Source organism: Aquarana catesbeiana, linkage group LG09 (genome assembly GCF_042186555.1).
Source record: "Aquarana catesbeiana isolate 2022-GZ linkage group LG09, ASM4218655v1, whole genome shotgun sequence".
Classification (NCBI taxonomy): Eukaryota; Metazoa; Chordata; class Amphibia; order Anura; family Ranidae; genus Aquarana; species Aquarana catesbeiana.
The window spans coordinates 168886043-168911143 of record NC_133332.1 but is presented as its reverse complement, the minus strand read 5'-3'; the positions used below and the strand labels follow the sequence as shown (position 1 = coordinate 168911143).

Sequence of the window (25101 nt, the reverse complement as noted above, 5' to 3'; positions counted from 1 at the left end):
AGGGGGTGATCAAGGTGTTAATTATGTTTCCTAGGGAGTGATTCTAACTGTAGGGGGCAGGAACACACAAGAGGAGGAGACCGATCAGTGTTCCTCTGTACTTGGAACACACCATCTGTCTCCTCTCACGTGACAGGACGTGGATCTGTGTGTTTACACACAGATCCACGGTCCTGCTGTGTTCACGGGCAATCACGGGTGCCAGGCGGACATCGCGCACCGGGTCCCGAGCAATGCGGCGGCCGCGCGCACGCCCCCTAGACAGCCGGGAAGCCCAGGACGTAATATGAGGCCCGCCCAGGATGGGAGATGCCTCCTGCGGACGTCATATTGCTACAGCCGGGTAATGAGGTGGTTAAGGATAGGATTGGTAGATGCAAATATTCTATTAGAGATAAACTTACCAAGTTACCTTTAGCAAGATATTTTGTAGAGAAGGGACATTCAATTTCACAATTAAAATTTATGGTAATAGATGGAATATCTAGAAATAGACGAGGGGGCAACAGAGAGTTAGCTTTGAGAAAATGTGAGGTATATTGGATAAATCGTCTAAATACATTACATCCTCATGGATTGAATCCTGATTTTGATCCATATCAATTTCTTTAATAGATTTTTATATACAATCTATGGTGTATGGACTGATTTGTATATAGATTTTTAATTGCAGGTGCTTTTTATAGTGCATCCTGTTTGGATGGAGGAGACTGATCACACCTACTAAATCATTGCTTTCATCATGCCTTCATTTTGTTGTATATATGTTGTTATTTGTTTCTCTTGCATGTAATTCCAGATGCTTAACTGATTACATATGCAATGTTGTAGAGACTCAACGTTAGAGGTGTTCTACTCTGAGGAAGGGTGTTAGCCCGAAACGGTCTATGGAACACTACTGCTATTTTGTTATATGATTTTTTTTCAAACAAATTTTTAAGTGTAGCAATCCCTCCCTTGGATTCTTCTATATTTGGCCGGTGGGATGGCCTGATCGCTCGGCACTTCTACGCATTTGCTGTGTTGCACCTCACTCAGAACTTTTCACTAATATATATATATATTTATATATATATATATTTTTTTTCCCTCTCCAATGTAATATGGGCTGCACTCCTTATATATATATTTCAATTTTGCTGCTCTGACAGGTCTGTTTTATTGTGCTGCCTCCTAAGACCAATCATTATAGGCCCAAGGTTCTTTAAATGTTTTCTTATGTTGGAAAAGTGGCTTTTCGAATATGTAAACCCAACATTTTCCTGATAAATGTACCATGTATATAATATTGTATCCTGTTCTCTGTATTTCCTCCTTTGTGTGAAATCACTGGTGTTCCTGCCAGTCCTGCTGCTTTCCTAATAAAAACTGACCACACTAGGCATGAGAGCACAGTGTTGTCAGTTCTCTCTATGCTGGAACTCAGCCTGCTCTCCTCCAATTATCAGACTTGTCCTGATGCTCCCCATGGCACAGCCATTCACTGGGAAGAACAGTGTGCTGCTGCTTCTCCTCCCCAGCTCTATGAGCTCCTTATCCCCTTCCCGCCGACCGTACGCAGATGTGCATACTTGGCTTTCGAGGGTTATACCAGGATGATGCCCGCAGCTGCAGGCATCATCCAGGTACCGTTGTTTAGAGCCGGCGATCGGTTTTCCGAATATAACAACCGATGCGGCTAAAAGCCGCTCGGCTGTCATACCGGAGGAGCGGGAGGGGACGTCCCCCCCTCCCGCCGGTCTTACCGGGCCTCCCCTTCAATCGGGAGGCCCGGTGACCAAATCGGCTGCCTCCGGCGGCTGTGGGCGGCTTCGTTCCTTGTAATTGTAAACGCGGAAGCGTCGTCATGACGTCACTTCCCGTTTACTCGGCTGCCAATGGCGCCGGTTTTAAAAAAATACACAGTATTCAGAATCGCCGTTTTCGGCGATCTGAATACTTTGAAGTGCAAAGGAGGGATCGGGGGTCTTTAAGACCCCCGATCCCTCCATAAAGAGTACCTGTCACCACCTATTACTTTCACAAGGGATGTTTACATTCCTTGTGACAGCAATAAAAGTCATCAAAATTTTTTTTTTTTAAACACAATTTATAAATATATAATTAAATACAATAAATAAGAAAAAAACATTTTTTAAAGCGCCCCCGTCCCCGCGAGCTCGCGCAGCAAAGAAAACGCATACGGAAGTTGCGCCCGCATATGTAAACTGTGTTCAAATCACACATGTGAGGTATCGCCGCGATCGTCAGAGCGAGAGCAATAATTCTAGCACTAGACCTCCTCTGTAACTCTAACCTGGTAACCGTAAAAAAAATTTAAAGCATCGCCTATGGAAATTCTTAGGTACCGTAGTTTGTTGCCATTCCACGAGTGCGTGCAATTATAAAGCGTGACATGTTTGGTATCTATTTACTCGCCGTGACATCATCTTTCACATTATACAAAAAAATTGGGGTAACTTTATGGTTTGGATTTTTTAAAATTCATGAAAGTGTCCCTTTTCCCAAAAATTTGCGTTTAAAACACCGCTGCACAAATACTGTGTGATATAAAATATTGCAACAATCTCCATTTTATTCTCTAGATTCTCTGCTAAAAAAAATATATATATAATGTTTGGGGGTTCTAAGTAATTTTCTAGCAAAAAATACGGATTTTAACTTGTAAACATCAAAAATAGGCTTAGTCATGAAAGGGTTATGCAGCTGAGTGTGTGATCGCTTATAAAAAAGGGGAACAAAAATGTATAATGCTTTTTAAATCTATACACAAATGTTTTGCCTTTCATTTCTATTTGAAACTGAATGGGTTGTTTTAGAAGGTGAGGGTTCACATATACTTTAAGCCCTGGATTTTGGACAATTAGTCTAGTAACTGCATAAATCCTAAAACTGAGGAAGATTAGCCCATTCACGTCACAGCACTTTTATTACAGTCTGTCTCCATTTCAGAGATTGCTCCCTACTTCCTTTAGAAAAAAAAAAACTGGAAGTGTATCTGATGTTAAACAGCATAAGCAGAGAGGAGAAAAGTCACCCAACAGGGACAAAAACAGCAGTAAAAAAAAAAAAAAAAAAAAAAAAAAAAAAAACTTATCTTGATTTAGGCTTTAATGGACTATTCCAAGCAACACCAAATCAAGACAGTGAACTGCTATTTATATCAAACATTTTTATAGTGCTACCTAAATCTAAGCTCTCTGCATCCAAACTTCACAGGGCTCCAAACATGTGGAATGGGCCTGCATGATCCCTGAATCTGTCATATAGGAGTTTTTTGCTCTACTTCAGTCAGATCAACGATCAGATTCATCTTTCACAGACGTGTTTGCAGGGGTGGCTGTAAAAAAAAAAAACTTGTAAATCCTAAATCTTTAATGCACCAGGTTCTCTGCATAGGAGAGAGAAGAAGGGTCCTTCAAGGAGTGGGTTTGGATTACTTCTTCTGCATTACAAGCAGGTACACAAAACAGGTCATAGGATAAGCAGATTACAGACAAAATAGAATGTTGTAAAGCACTGCGTAAACTGTTGGCGCTATATAAATTCTGTATAATAATTATATAGTGGTGTGGTGCACTACAGCTGTGCCTTGATGCCAAACCTAAGTACTGTTCTGCCTGTATGACTCTCAAGGTTGCATTTTAAATTCTGAATATAGTGCAAAGTTAATGACTCTTGAGGTCCCATGCACCTAGCATAGGGTGAATGCACATTTCTGCATTTTTTTTTCATTGTCTTTCAAGTTTTTTCATGCATAGGGTAGCCCATTCACTTGAATGGACTGCCCTGTGTACAACAAATGTGCCAAAGAAGCCCCAGAACCTTTTCAGGTGTAGAACAGGTTGCACTTGCTGCATGCAAAAACACACAACTGCTGTCCGCGTTTGAATGAAGAATTATTGGCACTGCAAGTGCGACGCATGTTTTTAGCACATTCCTGTGAGTGTTCCCAGAAGGCAAAGGTGTGAATGGGGCCGATGGCTACACTTGACTGCCCCCCCCCCCCTTTTTTTTTTTTGCACAGTTTTATTATGATTATTCAATTTACTTATTTATTTTGTTAGGGGATAGGTTTGGGGTAATTTATGATGTATTATTATGTATTATTATTATTAAGTAGTATTTATTGCATTTGAGCAGAAAAACTGCCTAAATGCATGAAAAAACACTTATAAATGCAAGAATCACACATTTTAATGCATTTCTATGAGGAAAACATAAGATTTTAAAAAAATGCACCAATTTGCCCAAACTGAGCTACAGGTGTTTGGCTTCAGGCAACTTGGAGTGGAGATGTCAACCAACTGCATAGAGATGCATTGAATTTCTCACCTCCAGCGTTTTGGAGTTTTGAGCTACAAAGCGCTCAGGTGTGAATGGGGCCTACTGCATTTTCTGCATTAAGGCAAAAAACCTTCTGAGTGCAGCTCCCCACTCCAGCCCCCTCTTATACTTGGTAAAAAAAAAACCAAAGGTTAACACTGCACTAGAAATAAATATAAAAAACTAAAAGCGAATCAAATAAATAAAAAGCTGCCAGCACCAAAAGCCTTAAATACAAAACTCGTTTAAGTGGTAAAAGATGTGGGTGCAACGCTAGCAGCCAATCCCCAGACGATGTCCTATCGTGACAAAACGTGTAGGGTGGGGCTTGTGACACTGACGTTATCACGTTTCTCTCTTCGGAGGTTGATGGTTACAGCAAGCAGCGAGCAGAGGAGGCTTGAGGAGACGCCGCTATTTTGATCCATTGTGGTACACAGCGCATAAAGACTTATCCTGTAAGTGCAATTTGAGTCTATTAAATTAATTTACCCAAATACTACACTATGGGAGCCTTTCTCGTTTATGTTTTTGAGTGACACGGATCTAGCAGCTCCAGACATCTATACAGGTTTTTGGGAGACCGAATTCCCTGTGCTTGTTGAGACCGCCTTGGTGGTCATTTAAGTCAGTAAGGAGATTACATACTCACTTTGGGTGTAAAGCCTTCTGGAGGAGGGATCTCTCTTCACGATTTTTCATTGACATCTTGTTTTTATACCTGTATAAAAATCTACTGGCTAACTTTGCACCACATGAATATCCATTTGGGACTGTGCTTCAGTTGCTCAATTATCATTCTTGGGACTCTGCTTTAGCCTTTTTTTCCTCAGTCCTTTTTCACCAAACGTATTTGAGAATTTTTATTATTTGTATATGGTTTTAGGTTATTGCTTATACACTTATGAGTATTTTTTGCAGGTTTTCATTTATTATTATTACTTATATTAATCTGAGCACATTATAATTCTTCATTTTGTGTTAGAGCATGATATTGGTGATTGTATTTTTCATGTTTTCCACCTACCTGGTTGTAGTTTTTCAATTTCATGTATTGGAACTTTACATTATTATTATTATTATTATTATACAGGATTTATATAGCGCTGACAGTTTACGCAGCGCTTTACAACATTAGGGCAGACAGTACAAGTACAATACAATTCAATACAGGCGGAATCAGAAGGCCCTGCTCGTTAGAGCTTACAATCTAGGAGGGAGGGTCAAGTTATACAGAAGGGTAATAGCTGTGGGGGATGAGCTAATGGAGAAAATAGTGCAGTTGTTAGATGGAGGCAGGATAGGCTTCTCTGAAGAGGAAAGTTTTCAGCGATCGCCTAAAAGTGGATAAATTTGGAGACAGACTGACAGATTGGGGTAGGGAATTCCAGAGGATGGGCGAGGCTCGGGAGAAGTCCTGGAGGCGGATATGGGAGGAGGTGATGAGGGAGCTAGAGAGCAGGAGGTCTTGGGAGGAACGGAGATGGCGATTAGGTTGGTATTTTGAGACTAGGTTAGTGATGTAGCTGGGGGCAGAGTTGTGGGTGGCTTTGTAACTTATTGTTAGTATTTTGAATTTAATTCGTTGGGCGAGTGGTAGCCAATGGAGGGATTGGCAGAGAGGGGTAGCAGACACTGAGCGGTTTGTAAGGTGGATGAGTCTGGCAGCAGCATTCATGATGGACTGAAGGGGGGGATAGTCTGTTTAAAGGTAAGCCAATGAGGAGTGAGTTGCAGTAGTCAAGGCGAGAGATAACCAGGGAGTGAATCAGGAGCTTTGTGGTTTCATTGGTTAGAAAGGGACGTAGTTTAGAGATGTTGCGGAGGTTGAGGCGGCAAGCTTAGGAAAGTGATTGGATGTGGGGCTGAAAGGAGATTTCAGAATCCAGGATAACACCTAGCACCCTGACATGTGGGGACGGGTGGATGGTTTTGCCATTGCTCTTGATAGAGAAGTCAGGGGAAGAGGCACGTGGGGGAGGAAATATTATAAGCTCGGTTTTGGACAAGTTGAGTTTGAGGAAGTGGTGTGACATCCATACAGATATGTCGGTTAGAAGTTAGTGATGCGTGAGGAGACTGATGGAGTGAGTTGAGGGGTGGAGAGATAGATTTGTGTGTCATCAGCATAGAAATGATATTGAAAGCCGTGAGAGGCTATCAGCTGACCCAGGGAAGAGGTGTAGATTGAAAATAAAAGAGGTCCAAGAACAGAACCTTGGGGGACCCCGACAGAGAAGGGAAGAGGAGTGGAGGAAGTAGAATTGTAAGTGACACTGAAGGTGCGTTGGGATAGGTAGGATGAGAGCCACTGAAGAGCACAGTCACGGAAACCGAGGGAGTAACGTTTTTTGAGGAGGAGGGGGTGGTCAACTGTGTCAAAGGCAGCTGAAAGATCCAGAAGTAGGAGTACAGAATAGTGTCCGTTGGTTTTTGCAGTTAGTAGGTCATTTGTGAGTTTTAAAAGAGCAGTTTCTGTGGAGTGTTGAGGGCGAAATCCAGATTGAAGGGGATCAAGGAGGTTGTTTTTAATGAGGTGGTCACTCGGTTGTAAACCAGGCGTTCAAGGAGTTTAGAGGAAAAGGGGAGCAAGGAGATAGGGCGTAGGTTGTTAAGATTGGTAGGGTCCAAGGACAGCTTTTTGAGTATGGGGGTGACCAGTGCATGTTTCAGAGCGTCGGGGAAGATGCCAGAGGTGAGGGAGAGATTGAAGATGTGGGTTAGAGAATGTAGGATGGAGTCAGAGGGCGACCGTAGCATTTGAGAGGGAATAGGGTCCAGGGGACAGGTGGTTAGGTGGGTGATAGAAAGGAGTTTAGCAACTTCATCTGTAGTAGCAGATTTGAATAGGGGGAGTGTCAGTTGTACCTGTTGACATGGGGTCTTAGCTGGGGGAGATACCAGTAGAATGGAGATTTTATCACGGATTGTATCAATCTTGTTTTTGAAGTGATTAGCGATTTCCTGGGCAGTGAGTAAGTCAGTGGGTGGAGACGGTGGAGGACAAAGTAGAGAGTTGAAGGTAGAGAAGAGTTTACGGGGATTTTCAATTTTCAGAATTTTTTCACCATTTCTGAATTTTGATAAAATTTTCCTATTAGAAAATTAAACTATTCTAGGGGTTTTTAAGTAATTTTATAGCCAAAAACACAGATTTTTACATGTGTTTGAAAAATGAAAACACTGTTCTAGTCCCAAAGTGGTTATTATTTGGCCGTATCAGCATTTACACTCTGGTCATAGTAAAGGCTGCATTGTATTCTGTGTAGACAAGTTCACACATAGTAAGGGGAGTTAAAGTAAAACTAAAGGCAAAACTTTCAGAATTAGGTTAGATTAGGTTAGATAGAGTAGATGGTTTTATTTTTGCCTTCTCCTTTGTGACATGGAGTAGTATGACAAGTGAAATATGGATATACAGTACCTATAAACAACTGTGTATTTTGGGCCACACCATATTATACCAGTATCTGGCGTTTCAAAAAAAAATGTTGCTACTTTCAGAAAATTTGGGAACTGCCTGTGGACAGAGAATTACCAAATTAACAGAAGATCTCTATTTTTCACAAATATCCCTTTAACCAGCAAATCAAGTGACTGGAGATGTAAAGACACAAAAGCAATTAATATGAGAAAGCTTGTAAGCAAGCCTGTCAGCTATGTGCTGATCTCCACAATTACAGTTCTGTTTATAAAGTCTTTTGCTTTGTCTGTTGGCATTGTCGAGTACTATTTTCAGACCTGCCATTGAATAAATAATTGTGGGAATGCCCAAGTACATATTAAAGTCAACTGTTTGCAAATGGAGACATTAATTACACTTGACTGCGGCATCACATTTATCAAACAGGTTTCTCCTGTCTTTGAAATATCAAATGTCTCATAACAGGCACATTCTTTGCTTGCCAGAGCCGATGTGCAAATAATCTCTCAGGTCACATCTAAAATAATGCTGGATCAGTTTTAGCAGTAGTCGTGTATTGTTCTAGGCAATGGGTTTGCAGCATACGGCTTACTCATCGTATAATATCGCTATTAAAACAAGCAAGATCTGCATTTGACTGCCAAAGCAATTTGAAAATTGTGATTATTCCAACAGTTAACAAAATCACTACTATTCCTAATATATAAAATACAAAACCTAAACACATAGTTTTAATACTCAGTCTGGGATTTAAAGCCTAAAGGCTTGTTCACACTTTGAGCCCACCTTTAACTTTTTCAAATTCCTTTTTGCACCACACTTTTAAAATGAAAACTTTTTTTAAAAAAAGCTAAGCAGTACTTTCCATGCTCCAGCTTCGCCTACCACATCTTCCTCCAAACTGAAAAACCCAGCATTATTCAATGTGTTTTCTGTGATCCCCTAGGGTTGCATTACCTTGCAGCATGGGCTTATGGTACAATACTGCACAAAATGCCACTCACATGTCATAACCTAAGTGCATTCTATGAAGCACTGACCAGCATCAACACTGGAGAAGAAGAGGATGGAACTGACTTGTTATGTGACTGCATGGATGGAAGACCTCTCAATGTATGGTACATGATAATGCATTCATTGCAATTGAGCTGGTATGGAGCATAAACGCACACAAACACTGCACAGTCTATATTTTAAAAAATGCACCACGCTGAAGTGCATAGCCATACACGGCATATGAATTCATGGTTTTTGAATGTAAAATTTTCACGCATTGAAATTCTGGACTCTTACAGGAAAACTTAGAGGTGTGAATAGATCCTAGGTATATTATTACACAGGGTAATGTTCAAGGGTTGCAAGCGATTTAATAACCACAACAATCAGGAAATGTGTATTAACTTCCAACATGTTATGGAAAGCAACAAAAAGGTTATCCAGGTCCTAGAGGAAGGTTTCATCTTGGCAACAATGGGTAGATCTTTTACTGCCCCTCACTCTTGTTGAGATCCAAGGGTGACCTAAACAAGCCAATTTGCAGCAATAGGAGCACATTGCCCTTCAGTTAGGCCCCGATTTACAATTACAGAAGGCTTGTGTCTGTGGGCAAGAGTTTATGAAGCATTCAACCTTGCGTTTGTATGCATGCAGGCTGTGTTCCCACTTAAAGAGGAGGTCCAGCCCCCCCCCACGAAAAAAAATAAAAGTCATCAGCTACAAATACTGCATCTGCTGACTTAATATATGGACACTTACCTGTCCAGGGAGCCCACGATATCGGCATCCCAGCCAATCTTCAGATCAGCTGTCGGGTGCAGCCACTGCCATGGGTAAGGGATCCCTGCAGTGAAGCCTTTTGGCTTCACAGCTGGTTCCCTACTGCGCATGCGCGAAGCGTGCTGAGCTAATTGATCCAGCGGCAGAGGAAGGCCGAACTTCAAGAAACGACCCTACGGCCCCATCTGCCAGAAGTGGGGACAAGTACCTGACAAAAACAGGTACCCGTCCCCCCCATCCCCCCAAAAGTTGCCAAATGTGACACCGGAGGTGGGAGGAGACGGATAAGTGGAAGTTCCACTTTTGAGTGGAACACCGCTTTAAAGAGTTAGTAAACCCACAACAGTAAAATCAGTCTGTATATGCAGTAAAGCATGCTTGTTATACTCACTTTGGAAACTAATGGGTTAATCCTCTGCATTGTGTAAAAAGACTGTTTGATCCTGTCTTCTCTGATCCTCCCCTCCTACTGTCCTCAATCCACCTCCTGATAAGACAGAGCCTTTGGAGCCACTCTGCACCTGCTCAGTTTGGTGTGTATTGCTAGAGTGTTATTTTTTTCTTGGAAGGGTGCATGTGATCAGCACAGGACCAATCACCACTGTCCAGACAGGGGTGCTGCAGCCTCATAGATCAGTCAGCGTAGAAGGAAAATTTCTCCTACAAGCTTTAACCAGACACTGATAGAAGTCACAAGACTGCTGTATACTGCCAATGAGAAAAAGGTATTTAGCAGATATTTACTAAAATTGCATTCCCATGTTCTGTGTACTGTGGGAGACCAGATCCAGTGAATGCAGGGTCCTGGGTTTAGTGACACTTTTTTTTTTTTTAAATCATGTATTCTTTATTCAAAAATGTTTACTTTATAAATACTTCTCACATCCACATTTAATCTATCATCCCAACACTTAACATATGTTAAGTAAAACTTTAACCCCTTAGCACCGATCTTGCGCACATATGCGGCCTCGGCTTTAAGGGGTTATACCGGGGTGATGCCTGCAGCGATCACCCTGGTCCCGTTTTTTAGAGTTAGCGGTCGGCTCTTTAGGCATAACAATCTGCTCCACTGTTATCCCACAGGAGCGGGAGGGGATGTCCCCCCCCTTCCGCTGCTCTTCCCGGGCCTCCTGTCCCACCGGGTGACCCAAGAAACAGTCTGGCACTTCCGCCGGCTAGAGTGAGACTGAAAGGAAGCCGGAAACGGCTTTGATTGAGTCACCTGTGTGTGAACATGGAAGCGATGTCACAACCTCACTTCCGGTTTACTCGGCTGCCAATGGAGGCGATTTTAAAAAAATTACAGTATTCCGAGTCGCAGTTTTTGGCGATCTGAATGCTTTGAAGTGCAAAGGAGGGATTTGGGGTCTTTTAGATCCCCGATCCCTCCACAAAGGGTACCTGTCACCACCTATTACTGTCACAAGGGTATCTATGTACTTGGCGTAACATCATCTTGCACATTATACAAAAAAAAAAAAAATCGGGCTAACTTTATTTTTTTTTAAATTCACGAAAGTGTATTTTTCCCCAAAAATTGTATTTTAACTTGTAAGCAACAAATGTCAGAAATAGGCTTAGGCGTGAAAGGGTTAATAAACGGTTGGCTATTATGCCCATTCCACTTTATGAGTGTTCTTTTTTTTGCCTAAGAATGATTGAGTCTTACCCACATTTCTCATTCATTTGTAGTGATTGCAAAATGTACTAGCATGCTAGCTATAAACATAATACTAACGGGTCTGATCGTCCTTTCTTCTCATCCACAACTGCCAAGTCCTTGCACTGAGCCACGTAGATGTGGAACTCCCGATTCTTTTCATCATAGTCTAGGGAAAACTGAACTGATCCTTGTGCATCTACACTGCCGAAATCTCCACTGTACACACTGAGGACACTGTTACTGACCTGCCAAAAGACAAATGTATTATTCACATGTAAGGATCTATGGAGACCATAGTTCAAATATCTTTTCTCTATTATGTGCCTAGTAGCCATTACAAAACGGAGAGAATTCCCTATGGGAGAATAAGCTCACTCTAGTGGCAATGACCAGCCACTACAGGGCATAGAATGATTTAAAGTGGTTGTAAATTCTGTTACACCACTTTTACCTACAAGGCTTACCTGTAGGTACCGTGAATATCTCCTAAACTTGCACAGTTTAGGAGAGATTCAGTATATGCGCTGCTGCCGACATTATCGGCGCAAGCGCATGGAAGAAACGGGCCGCTTGTGCCGTTTTCTTCAGGACTCGTACCGTGAACGGCGGCTCCCGTGCACATGCATGGGAATGAAGTCATCGCTGCTCCAGCCAATAACAGCGCCGGAAGTAACTCCAGTAGAAGATGTCCGCCGTGTACTCAGAGTGGCAACGCCGATTCAGGGCATTGTTCTGAGGTAAGTGTTCATAATGAGCTAGTATGCAATGCATACTAGCTCATTATGCCTTTGTCTTGCAGGGTTTGTTTTTTTCTTTTTTTTCCGAGGTTAAACTCTTTAAAGTGTATGTCAGAGGCAGACAAGAAATGCAGAACACCTCAGCAATACATGTGCATTTCTCCAGGTTTTATCCGTTTAAAAGACCCTGCAATTACAGAAAAATACATAGCTATTTGCCAGAAATGCACTTAGTCTTGTTGGGGGATGACAACAGACAGTGGTGTATTTTACTAATCAATTCAATCCCTCCCACTTTCCTCAGCTCATCATCATCATAGACACCATTTATGTTTTGTAGAAGGAGGTCCCAAACTGGGAGGACTAATTATCTGAATCATAATCTTGCCTAAATAAACTAACATCTCCTTTACCATGAAGAACATTTTACATGCACATATTTCAACTTTATATTTAGCTGGCTGCCTGAAAATAGGCTTCAAATGTTAGCAATGGGTACTTTAGTATAGCCAACAATTTGTTTCTGCATTCAGGTAATATGAAGTGCATGTGTTGCTAGACCAACACAATGACAAGAAAACGGTTTATCTTACAACAGGCCAACTACAAAAAAAGAATCCAGTATTATAACACTAGCTTCCTTTTGGACCAATCAGACAAATTTACAAACGTCTGTAATATCTGTGCTACCCATAAAAACCAATCAGATCATTCCTTCCATTCTTCAGGTTAGATAGAGGTTGGTCATTCATTCTGTAAAAACAGCATGGTCTACATCCAGAAGTACTTACAGAAGAGACGGATGCCATATCAGAGGAGTTGCTGCCACTACTCTGTGTCTTTCTGTGCCTTTTGAGTTTAAAGCTAATTTCAGATGCAGTGTCAGATTCTGTCTACAATATAAGCATAAAATTAACATATTAAAATGTATTTTTGAAAGTCAATGCAATAATTTTGCCATTAAAATTGTCTTCATACATCAAATAAGTTTGGATACCCAGGACTTGCAGTTTAATACAAGACTGTAGCATTAAATAAAGGTTCGGCCTATGAAGTACAGCAAGGCTCACCTCAGAGTGCAGGGCTGGAGTGGATCTGCTCAGCTCTTTAGCTCGTTCAGGCTCCAGAAGCTGATGGCTTAATGTGTTGGGTTTGTTATATGCTGAGACAAACAAAAGAAGGAAATGAAGTGAGAGACATAACCTTGGAAAAAGCCAGTGCCTGGGAATAAAAACATCTCTATATACATAGGAGATACTCTACATTTTTCACAGGTGTCATATAGATCGCTTCATCAGGAGAATGTAATGGATGTCAAAAGATGTACAAGATTATTTGTGTTCAGTTGCATCACAGGTGGAACCCAAAGCCCCCTATACAAAGTGGCGGGTGCAGGGGTACTATGAGGAGACAGCTGGACCCACCCAAGCCATTAGGGGTTAACCTCACAATAGTGTTATTGAGTAGTGTGAGCCACAGCTACCATCTATGTTGGTAAAAGGTATGCAATGTAAGGTACGTAACAAAAACATGATGTTTGGCTGAAAGGTCCTCAAGCCTCAAACCTATGCTGGGTTTGAGGAAGTTTCAGTTAAGCAACGATTTTTTTTTGCCAGTATTCCCCTCTTCTTCGACAAGCATATGGATGAACTGATGGTGCAAAACAGCAAGCAGGCTTTGCCAGTGAAACACTACAAGGCTGTTTCTAGTAAGTACAAGTTTGGTCCATTGCATTATATTACCAACATAGGCGGTAGTTGTGACTTCCACTGCTCAAAAATACCATAGGTGAGATTTGCCCTGTAATGGCCTGGACAGGTCTGCTTGTCTCCTCATAGTACTCCCGCACTCACCACTTTGTATGGGGGTTTCAGGTCACACTTGTGGAGCAACTGAACACCTCAAATAATCTTCTATTTTTGCAATCCATGATGTCAATCAAAATTCAGCCCCCCCGTCACTAGATTTGATTAACAGCAATGGCTCCTGCTGCTCTGAGTGCAGCAAGGATGGAGAAAAACAACAAACGCTGCTTTTGGGCACAGCGTTGGATCAAGATTGGGCTCAGGTAAGTATTAAAACGAAAAATTAAAACCAGCAGCTACAAACACTGATTCCGGCATGTTTACTAAGGGAGATCGACTGACTCCTTGCAGCTTCACACTGTGAATGCGCGAGCCACGCTGTGCTGTGTGAATGGTCCCGCAAGTCTTCTGGGACCTGTGACGTGCCAGAAGGCTGCAGGCAAGGAGGTGGGGCAATACAGACACCCCCCCCCCCCAAATTAATAAAAATAAAATAAATCCAAAAATGATACAAGAGGGGGAGGAGGGAAGAAAAGCATAGCTTTCCCTTTTGGGTGAGGTTCCACTTTAATGTAAAACAAAAAAAAATCTGAAGCCATTACAACCACTTTAAGGCTGCTACAGAGTAAGAGTTTCAGAGTAACTTACATGTAACAGAGTACGGTCACATTACTGATCCAGCCATAGTGTCTAGGTGTATTGATGCAAATTGAGCAAACTGTCTTTTTCAGCCACACTGCTCTTAGGCTCAGATTGTCTTGTCGGGTTAGGACATCTGATCTTGTCAGTGTCTACTCATGGTGAGTGGATGATAAAGCTACCTGACTGGGACAGAAGAGGGAAGTGCCACTGACAGTTGGCTTAGGAGTGCAAGGATCATGCATTTAGCCTTGGTAGTAACCAATACTGAAGGGGCTTTACTGATGCCAAACTTGCAGTGCTTCTATCTTACATGTATACAATGTCTAATTGTTAAACATTAACACGATCATGTAAGCAAAGCAAGTAGAACCAAGAGGTCACATCAGAAGTTAAAGGGAATTACACTTATCAAGAGATATACTAGAAATTGCTTTTCTGTTCGGTTTGCCTCCCCATCTTCCCCTGCACAAGCGGTCAACAGTTTTTTAACAAAACATAAGGTCCTAAAGAAATTTGTTTGACACTGGACTCCACGAGTTTGTATCAGGAAAAAGGATGCGGACAAAGAGGAAAGGTTATGGACTGAATGATTGGCTTCCTTGGTGCACTGACAGATGGGTATCAGCATTACCCTGTCACCTTCTGCACACTTTACTCCCCATCTGGAATTAAAAGACCCAATATCCAGGAGAAAAACAGATATATTCAGAACTAGTAAATGCTATATTAAAACAATTACTGGAAGAGTCAATAAAAATGTTTAATCCTCATAAAACTTACTTTCTGTCGTCGTATAAATGTTCACCATACTTCTGGCGTTGCTAACGTTACTAGATTTAGATGCAGAAACTTCTGTGGGATAATCATCAACATTCCTGTCTAAAGAGGAGACAAACGTTACTGTGTTTCTTCATTATATTGTATTCTACTATTTTCTTTAAAAAAAAAAAAAAACATCTATCTCCTAGAAAAGCATAACTCCTGCCAGTATGCTGCAGAAAAGGAGCCATCCTTTCTCTAGAAGCAATGGTTTCTCTGCAGAGGTCCAACACATTCCCAGCTGAGCCAGACCTATAGCTCTACATTCAGAAAAGCTCATGCTTGCCACTGATTGTAGAGCTCTGACACAGCAGGGGGCACGTGAGACGGCTGCACAAAGACAACTGCCACCAAACAGAGCAAGTATGCTTCTCTCCCGCATGCTGATAGTGGACAGGCTTCTCAACCTAGGATTGGCTGCTTTTAAATTAAAAAAAAAAAAAAAAAGCTGGAAGGCTTGTTTCACACAGGCTTCACCTTGTATAGGAGCAGTGTGAACAACAAGCTTTTATGATACTTCCAGCAAGTTTTTTCAAAGCTTCTGGAAAACTTTGAGCAGCTTTCTCTATGCCTTTATAGCACTCTTCAGTTACTCTTTGGAAATGTAATATGCAGATCTTAATAGGACTGCTGATTGTCACTTTAAACAAGCTGCTAACAGGCTTCAGCAGGCTTTCAACAAGCTTCAAGTCGTGTTGAAGAATGCCTGCAGCTTGTTTAAAGTGGCAATCAGCACTCTCATTAGGATCTAAGTCCAACATTTACAGATTGGAGCTAAATGGTACTTTAAAAGCTTCAACAAAGCTTGCTGAAAGGTCTACAAACACTTTGCAAAAGCTTGCTTTTCACACTCCACTTATACAAGCTGATGCCCGTGTGAAACAGGACAAAGACATTGCATACCTTTTGTTGTAATGATTTCAACTACAGTTCATTTGGGCTTTAAGACATTAGCATAGAGGTTAAAGGAAAACTGATGAGAGAAACACTGAGGCTTGCCTGTCTGATTCTGGCTTCAATACTTTCAGAATTGCAGGTGTGGAACACACATTTACTAACTGAGGTCAGAGTAAAGTCTGAGATCCTGATCTGCATACACACGTTCCTATTCAGTGTCTCTGACTAGCCAGCCAGTCAAATAGCTTATTCAAAAGATGAGGTCAGTGTACATATATCTCCCAGTACAAGTCTCCTTAAGGCCCATTTCACACGATTGGACCGTTCAGGTCCGCTGTCAGTTCTGACGGCGGACCTGAACTGGCGCTCCATGTTAGCCTATGGAGCGACGGATATCAGCGAAGACATCCGACCCCGTCCGATCCACTAAAAGCAGACGGATGGCCCTATGTCCAGATCTGTCGCTGGCGGATCAGATCGGGTGAGATCTGACGAAAACGGACATGCTGTCCCTTTTCATCCGATCCCTCCATAGGCAGCAGCGGCACCTGACAAGCCCCTCCCCGCTCAGTTAGCAGAGAGGGACCTGTCATCCGCCAGCTCAGCGGAGATCAACGGACTGATCTCCCTCTGAGCCGGCGGACCGAGGCGGGCTCCGTGGAAACGGAGTCCGCCTCGTGTGAATGAAGCCTTAAAGTAAACCCATCATAAATAAATACCACCTGCTCATCCCCTCTAAAGTTGCTACTTGCCTGGGTGTTATGTTGACCTTCTGCCATACTTTGAGTCAAAGACCTGGCAAAAGTGTGCAGATCAGAAAGGTCTGAGAAAGTCAGAAGCTTTTTGCCTGACCCAACAAAATACAGTAAGAACACTGGAAGCAATGTACTTGATCTACATATATATCTCTAAAATTCTAGAAAAGCCTTGGCTTTGTTGAACTTGGCCCTGCTACAACCACAATAAGGGCTGGTTCACACTGGTCCGACTTCGAGAGCACAAGTCGCATGACATGTCAAAATGAATGGTTCCCTAGGAGAGCCGGCTTAACTGGTCTGACTTGTGTCAGTCCAATAGACACAAGATTCCTGCACTACTTTGGTCCGACTTGGGCATGATTTCAGCCCATTGATTTGAATGTAAGTCGCATCCAAGTCGGATCATCATCTTAACTGATCCGACTTGGCATGCGACTTGTGCTCTGTGGATCTTGAAGGGGAACCCCATACCCAAAAAAAAAAAACAGTGTGGAGTCCCCTCAAAATCCATACCAGACCATTCTCCGAGCATGCAGCCTGGCAGGTCAAGGGATGTCGCAAGGGGCAGAGTCTCACAGGGATGTCACAGGATGGCCAAAACCCCTGGCAGACAACAGGGAGGACACAACGGCGGAAGCCAGCATCGGAGGAGGATCAGGTTGGCGTGGAGAAGACAACAGAGGAGGGAGAAGACCAGGGGAAAAACACATCACTGGAGGGAGAAGAGCGGAGGAAGAACACATTGGTGGTGGAACCGGAGAATGAAGACACGTTGGAGCTAAGATGGGGGACATTCTTCATTTTTAATAAAGGACAATGTACCCCATACTCATTCACATAGAGGGGGGTGGGATCTAGGATCTTCCAGATTTTGATAACCCCCCTGCCCACAGACTCCCACAACCACAGCCCAAGGTTGTCGGGAAGAGTCCCCATCAATTTTGGGACAAGGTGCTTTGGAGAAGAGCCCCCCTTGCCCCAAAGCATCCACCCCCCATCTTGAGGGCATGTGGCCTGGCATGGTCCAGGAGGCTATTATAAAACACATTTTTATCTCTTTCATAGTATGTTTCCCAATATCCTCTAAAATTGTCTTTCCTAGTCCGTTTTGTGTACATTAAATTAAATTCTTCTTGTTAATGTTTGACACATCACCTACTGTCAGTATAATGTGCTTAAAAGAAAAATGCTCAGAAAATTCCCCAGGCTACCCAATGCATTTCATCATATTGCATGAGTTTTCAAGAGATTTTAGTTCAGTGGTAAGATATGTGAACTTGTGCAAATAGCAGGTTAGTGGCCACCCCTCTCCAGTTCCACATCCTTTTTATAGCATCACCCAACATACTTCTACCTGCACCATGATGTTGCAAATGTTTACGTCTTGACACATGCATGCGTCGCCTATATCACAGTGAGACCTGTATTTGTCTTTTCTACATCCACGCCATCTTTATTTGGAGCTAGGTGGGCACACCTACTCTTTTTGGTCTAAATGGTTTTGATTCCTATCCATAACCATCCTCATAATTGTAGCTTACAAATATCAAACTAACTCAGATGAACACACAGAAATCTTATCTCCTGCACATTTACAAGTTTACATAATAGCTGGAAAAATTCTCAATTTTAGTAATAACAGTTCATTTTTAATATTACTAATCATATTTCATTCTATTTATAGTCCATAAACAGAATCATGAATACATGAATCCATATGAGCTATCAAACTCATATGTGTTTTTGTCTATTAGGACACCACTCTTGTAGAGGTATGCATCATCATAGACTCATCAATTCATCAAAATGATATTTTCTTATCTTACTGTTTATATGTCAAATTATGTTTATGAATTTGGTCTGAGTATCACATAATGCTTTTAATGTGGTTGTAAAGGCAGAAGGATTTTGTACCTTCATGCATTCTCTGCGAGAACCAAGCAGCTTGCTATGGGGGCACTCAGCAAGGGGGAGGGGCCAGGATAGCAGGCGGGTGACTTTAGAAGATGAGGATGGGGGCTGTTCTGTGTTTAAAAAAAATAAAAAATAAAGAATGTTTACTATCACTTTAATTCATTTTAACCAATAATTGGATATTACCCCTTAGGGTCCTTTCACATGGGACGGATCAGTGATGATCCGCCCCGTGAACATCTGCTCTGCTCAGTGGGGATCGCTCCGTGGATCCCCGCTGAGCAGGCAGATGACAGGTCCGTCGCTGCACAGTGTGCAGCGACGGACCTGTCAGAGTGCCGCTCTCCCCTACGGTCCATCATCACCTGATCCGATCACGGATGGAAAAGTAGGTTTTTCCTCCGTTACACTTTTTTGGATCGGAGCGGGTCGGATGTCAGCGGACATGTCACCGCTGACATCCGACGCTCCATAGAGGTCTATGGAGGGTCCGTTCAGGTCCGCCTAAAAAACTGACAGGCGGACCTGAACGGATCGTTCATGTGAAAGAGGCCTTAGGTGTAAATGGCTGTGTAAAGTATCTTCTTAGAATAGGAGCAAAAGCCTAGCAAGACATCTGTGGGCTGAACACGGAGGAAAGCCTAAATGTCCAAAGTTTTGGTTAATTCAGGAAAAAACACTGAAAACTTGACTTGAGAAAAGTTGACTTTGACCAGATACTTCTGCAAACAGAGGAAATTTTAATTTTTAGACTGAATACTAGAGTACCTTGTTGCCTGAACGAAGGTTTTACATATATCTGCTTTTTGTAAATGAATACATTTGTTTATTATTGTAGTGGGATTCAATATGAGGAAAAAGAAGGGATAATAGGATTGCTGTTGACCCACTCTCTAAAAAAAAATTAAAAAAAGAACCTTCTTGTCTGATATGATGTTCAATTTGATGTATTCATGATGGGTAAAAAAAAAAAAAAAAATATTAAAAACTTTTGAAAACAAAAAAAAAAAAAAAAAATTCAAAAATAAAACATTAAAAACAGGACTCTGAAAATCGCAGTATAAAATTAATCTGTAAGTAATCACAGTTTAGTAAGGATTTTGATTTGATTTAATACACAAATGTTATGAATGTGGCTTGTGATGCGAATAATTACAACTATATACTATAAATATTGAAACATATTTAAATAAATTACAATAAAATAATATATATTAATGGATTAATGAGCCTATGATTATGCACGGCAATAGTATTTATCTAATTGAGAAATACATTGAAATAAGATTTCTGAACTTGATAGTTTATATAGAACAACATTGTAATTTCTGATGTTATTAATGGACCGTAAATAGAATGAAATATGATAGTAATATTAAAAATGAACTGTATTGTTGCTATAAAGCAGAACTTTTGCAGCTATAATGTTAATTTGTAAAATTTAGGTAAGATTTCTGTGTGGTAAACAATCTGTGTTTGTTCTACATTTTTAATTATGACGATGGTTGTGGATTAAAATCTAAAACATTCAACCCACAAAAAGAAGTAGGTATGCTCACGTGTCCCCAAATAAAGATGGTGCCAGTGGCAAGGGATAAAGGAAACAAGACCATTACAGGTCATGCTGTGATGGGAGTGGTGAGATGCCTGCACGTTGTGTTAAGTAATGTGATGACGTTACAGTGGGGATAGAAAATATTCAGACCCCCTTAAATTTTTCACTCTTTGTTATATTGCAGCCATTTGCTAAAATAATTTAAGTTCATTTTTTTCCTCATTAATGTACACACAGCACCCCATATTGACAGAAACACAGAATTGTTGACATTTTTGCAGATTTATTTAAAAAGAAAAACTGGACAGGATCCACTGTCTAGGATTGCCACCGAAAGTTCAGAGTCATCGATCTTGGCTCCCCGGGGGCAAATGCCCCTCCCCTCCCGCCCCTACTCGATTTAATTTTTTTTTCTCTTTCTCTCCCTTGTCTTCTCTTTCTTTCCCTTTCCTATTTTTCTCTCTCAATAAAAAAGACACAAAAAGTGATGGGCACAGATGTTTGTTTACCCTATATTAGATTTCAGCGAGTCGTATGAGTCAGATTGAATGGCGACCTTCACTCACATGCAACTGTTTTGATTGGTTGTTATACTTGTTTTGTCCATTACAGTCTATATGCAATTGTCTTTATGCTTGTTTCTGTGTCATATTTTTAGCTAAAAAATACAAAAAAAAAAAAAAAAGAATTACTGAAATATCACATGGTCCTAAGTATTCAGACCCTTTGCTGTGACACTCATATTTAACTCAGGTGCTGTCCATTTCTTCTGATCATCCTTGAGATGGTTCTACACCTTCATTTGTCCAGCTGTGTTTCTGATTGGACTTGATTAGGAAAGCCACACACCTGTCTATACAAGACCTTACAGCTCACAGTGCATGTCAGAGCAAATGAGAATCATGAGGTCTAAGGAACTGACTGAAGAGCTCAGAGACAGAATTGTGGCAAGGCACAGATCTGGCCAAGGTTACAAAAAAATTTCTGCTGCACTTAAGGTTCCTAAGAGCACAGTGGCCTCCATAATCCTTAAATGGAAGATGCTTGGGACGACCAGAACCCTCCCTAGAGCTGGCTGTCTGGCCAAACTGAGCTATCGGGGGAGAAGAGCCTTGGTGAGAGAGGTAAAGAAGAACCCAAAGATCACTATGGCAGAGTTCCAGAGATGCAGTCGGGAGATGGGAGAAAGTTGTAGAAAGTCAACCATCACTGCAGCCCTCCACCAGTCGGGGCTTTATGGCAGAGTGGCCTGACGGAAGCCTCTCAGTGCAAGACACATGAAAGCCTGCATGGAGTTTGCTAAAAAACACCTGAAGGACTCCAAGATGGTGAGAAATAAGATTCTTTGGTCTGATGAGACCAAGATAAAACTTTTTGGCCTTAATTCTAAGCAGTATGTGTGGAGAAAACCAGGCACTGCTCATCACCTGTCCAATACAGTCCCAACAGTGAAGAATGGTGGTAGCAGCATCATGCTGTGGGGTTGCAATTGAGGGAACAGGACGGCGGGACAGGACGACGGGTTGCAATTGAGGGAAAGATGAATGCGGCCAAGTACAGGGATATCCTGGACGAAAACCTTCTCCAGAGTGCTCAGGACCTCAGACCGGGTCGAAGGTTTACCTTCCAACAAGACAATGACCCTAAGCACACAGCTAAAATAACGAAGGAGTGGCTTCACAACAACTCTGTGACTGTTCTTGAATGGCCCAGCCAGAGCCCTGACTTAAACCCAATTGAGCATCTCTGGAGAGACCTAAAAATGTCTGTCCACCAACGTTTACCATCCAACCTGACAGAACTGGAGAGGATCTGCAAGGAGGAATGGCAGAGGATCCAAAACTTGTTACATCTTTCCCAAAAAGACTCATGGCTGTATTAGATCAAAAGGATGCTTCTACTAAATACTGAGCAAAGGGTCTGAATACTTAGGACCATGTGATATTTCAGTTTTTCTTTTTTAATAAATCTGCAAAAATGTCAACAATTCTATGTTTTTCTGTCAATATGGGGTGCTGTGTGTACATTAATGAGGAAAAAAAATGAACTTAAATGATTTTAGCAAATGGCTGCAATATAACAAAGAGTGAAAAATTTAAGGGGGGTCTGAATACTTTCCATCCCCACTGTATGTGGTAGACCCAGCCCTGCTTTGGGTGAAACACTTTGGGGGTATGGGTTTGGGTGGGAGTGAGTGGCGTGCTGTCATTACAATTAACCTTGGCAAGAGTTGACATTTTTGGTGAACAGCCCGTTATTTGGATGGCAGACTACAGTGGAGCAAGAGCAGGCGCCACGGTCCTGGCACCCGGCTGACTGCAGGGAGCTGAGGATACAGACTAGTCTGTGAGCGATGAAAGGGGTTGGGTTCATCCAACAGATATTCAAAGCTGTCACATTTAGCTATTTGCATAGTGTTGTATGCATTTGATCAAGCTGCAGATTGCAATGCCTTAGCTTTTCGTGTGCCTGTGAAATAGAAGTGTTAGAGTTATTGCAGAGCATGCTTGCTCTTACTGTTTAAAGTAGGACGCACACTACAAAGCAGGCTTGTGAGGTAAATGTATGCAAGACCTCTGCTTTGAAACTAGAATTAGCCAGATCCTGTTTGTTGGTTGGTAGAGAGTGAGTCCGGGATAATTTTGTTTCTGTTTGTTAACTTGACAATGAATGAGTAAAAACTTTCAATTTGTCTGAACAACTGCATTATACTCTGATTACAACTTGCCACATGCTTAAACTGCCAAAGCCTTCCCAATGGACACTTATACACGTATTTTAGAGGCAAACAATCTTTAATGCACCACACTGTTCTATTACCACCAATGGTACAAAGGAAGAAAATTTGAATTGCACCTTGCACACATTCATGCCTTTCCTACTAATCCCCAAAATTTGTAATGAAACTTCCTCGCAGCCTGGTCCCTATGTATTGGTAGGGATCAAAACAAAAGGTATGCTATCCATCACAATCAGATCCCGACTGTCATCTGTTGATTAGTTCAGAAAACAAAACCAAGCATCTCAGTTGCTATGTGAAAACTGCTCTATTTCATTTCTTTCATATTTAGTACTGCGATATCTACTAAAAAGTATGTAAAATAGTAATACAATAATACCCTTTTCTGGTTCCTGTGATGTGTGTACCATTATGTCTTCATTTTTGGGCTTAGCTTCGGTTCTACCATGTTCTTCATCTGAGGACACAGTGTCAATTAGAATCTGGACCCTACTATAGAGCGATTCCTCTACTTTTGGCTTCGTTTCTGGTACAATGACATCTTCAAGCAAACCTGGTATCACTGGCTCAGAAACGTTTGGTAGCTTATCTTCGGGTGCATTAGGATCTCCTTTAGGTTCTTTAACAGCTTGTGAGGCTCTAACTGGAAGCTTTGACTTCTTAGAAGATCGACTGGTTCCACTGCTGTCCTCGCTGTGCGATATTAATCCATTGCTTTCTGATGATAAGCTTTTTGATGGGGAAGAACCCTTGCTTTTGGCATAGGTTGACCTTGGTATAAAAGATGAACTTTTTCGGGGTGGAGCCACATGGACCATTTCATCTTCACTAGACGATGCAAGTGGTATCCTTTGTGGTAAATGTTTTATTCTGTGTGTATACTCAGAATTTGACCTTTCTCCATTGTTAGATTTTATACTAGATTGGATGGGAAGTGAACGAGTTGGCTTTGCAGGTGGTTGCTGTAAACTTCTCATATCCGAGACTTCTTGCTCTGCATGGCTATGTGAATTTCCAGAGCTTTCAGCGCTCTTCTCCCAAAACTTCTTTAGTGACATAAACTGTCCCTTATCTAGAATTTGCTCTTGCTGTGCTTCCATCTCTTTGATTGAATGCACTTCAAAGTTTGCATTGGTTTTGACATTTTTATTGGTCTTTCCATCTGGGGAGGACAATGCTGAGTGCCCTGGTGCAGCTCCGGACTGATCCAACTGTAGAGAGGCTTCTGGGTTAAATGCTTCCCTACTTGTTTTTCTTTTCACAGGTATTTTACTTGGACTGCTAGCGTCTTCATTTGGGCTTTTCCCTGGAACAGATGTTTTTCTGCTTAATGGAATAGGTTTTGGTGTGGAATTTTGGGGTACTCGCTCTATGAAATCTGGCAAATGTTGCTCTATAATAAAAACAAATATTTTAGTTAAAAGCTAACAAGGTAAACAATGGTTAATACAGAATTTAAAATAATGTAATAGTTGAATGTTTATTTTAAAGTTGTTACTTTTTCTCTTAAAGGTTTTCTTTTTCTCACATGATACCTAATTAGCAATGGTAAAACCGTATTTAGCTCATCTTACCCCACCATTATACTACAGTCAGCATGTAGGATTAAGCTAAAACTGCCTAAAAAACTTCACATGGTGGCAGAATATGGACACCAAATGATCTTTTATTTACACGGAGAATAGTAATCGGCAAAGCAAACCCTTGCCAAAACTCTCTTCCCTTAGCAGGCTTTGTCAGGGATGCCTGCTGCAGTTGGGGAATGCCTACTTAAAGCTCAACTCTGGGGAAAGAAAACCAAAAAACTATACTTAACTGCTCTGTGCAATGGAATAGCACAGAGCGGCCCCCAACCTCCACTTCTTGGGTCCCCCGCTGGTGCTGCTGGATCCTTCTCTCTGTCCAGTGCCCCCACCGGAAGCTACTTCCCGTGTGCTCCCTCCCAAGGCCCACTGCTGCGTCCATTGTCACAGATAGCGGGACTCTGCTCTGCCCCACACTCCCTCATCACTGGCTTTGATTGACAGCACTGGTAGCCAATG

At 41.7% G+C, this 25101-nt stretch overlaps 1 protein-coding gene across 3 annotated transcripts in view; it reads right to left on the bottom strand.

The window, feature by feature from the left end:
- Positions 1 to 25101, bottom strand: part of LOC141108126 (synaptotagmin-like protein 2) — a 163765-nt gene that overhangs the window by 52686 nt on the left and 85978 nt on the right. For all 3 annotated transcript variants that reach the window (XM_073599392.1, XM_073599394.1, XM_073599393.1), the window contains 5 exons: positions 23439 to 24452; positions 15157 to 15255; positions 13000 to 13091; positions 12721 to 12822; positions 11268 to 11437 (listed from right to left, as the gene is read on the bottom strand). In XM_073599392.1, the coding sequence (XP_073455493.1) occupies positions 11268 to 11437; positions 12721 to 12822; positions 13000 to 13091; positions 15157 to 15255; positions 23439 to 24452 (1477 nt within the window). The remainder of the gene's footprint in view (positions 1 to 11267; positions 11438 to 12720; positions 12823 to 12999; positions 13092 to 15156; positions 15256 to 23438; positions 24453 to 25101) is intronic.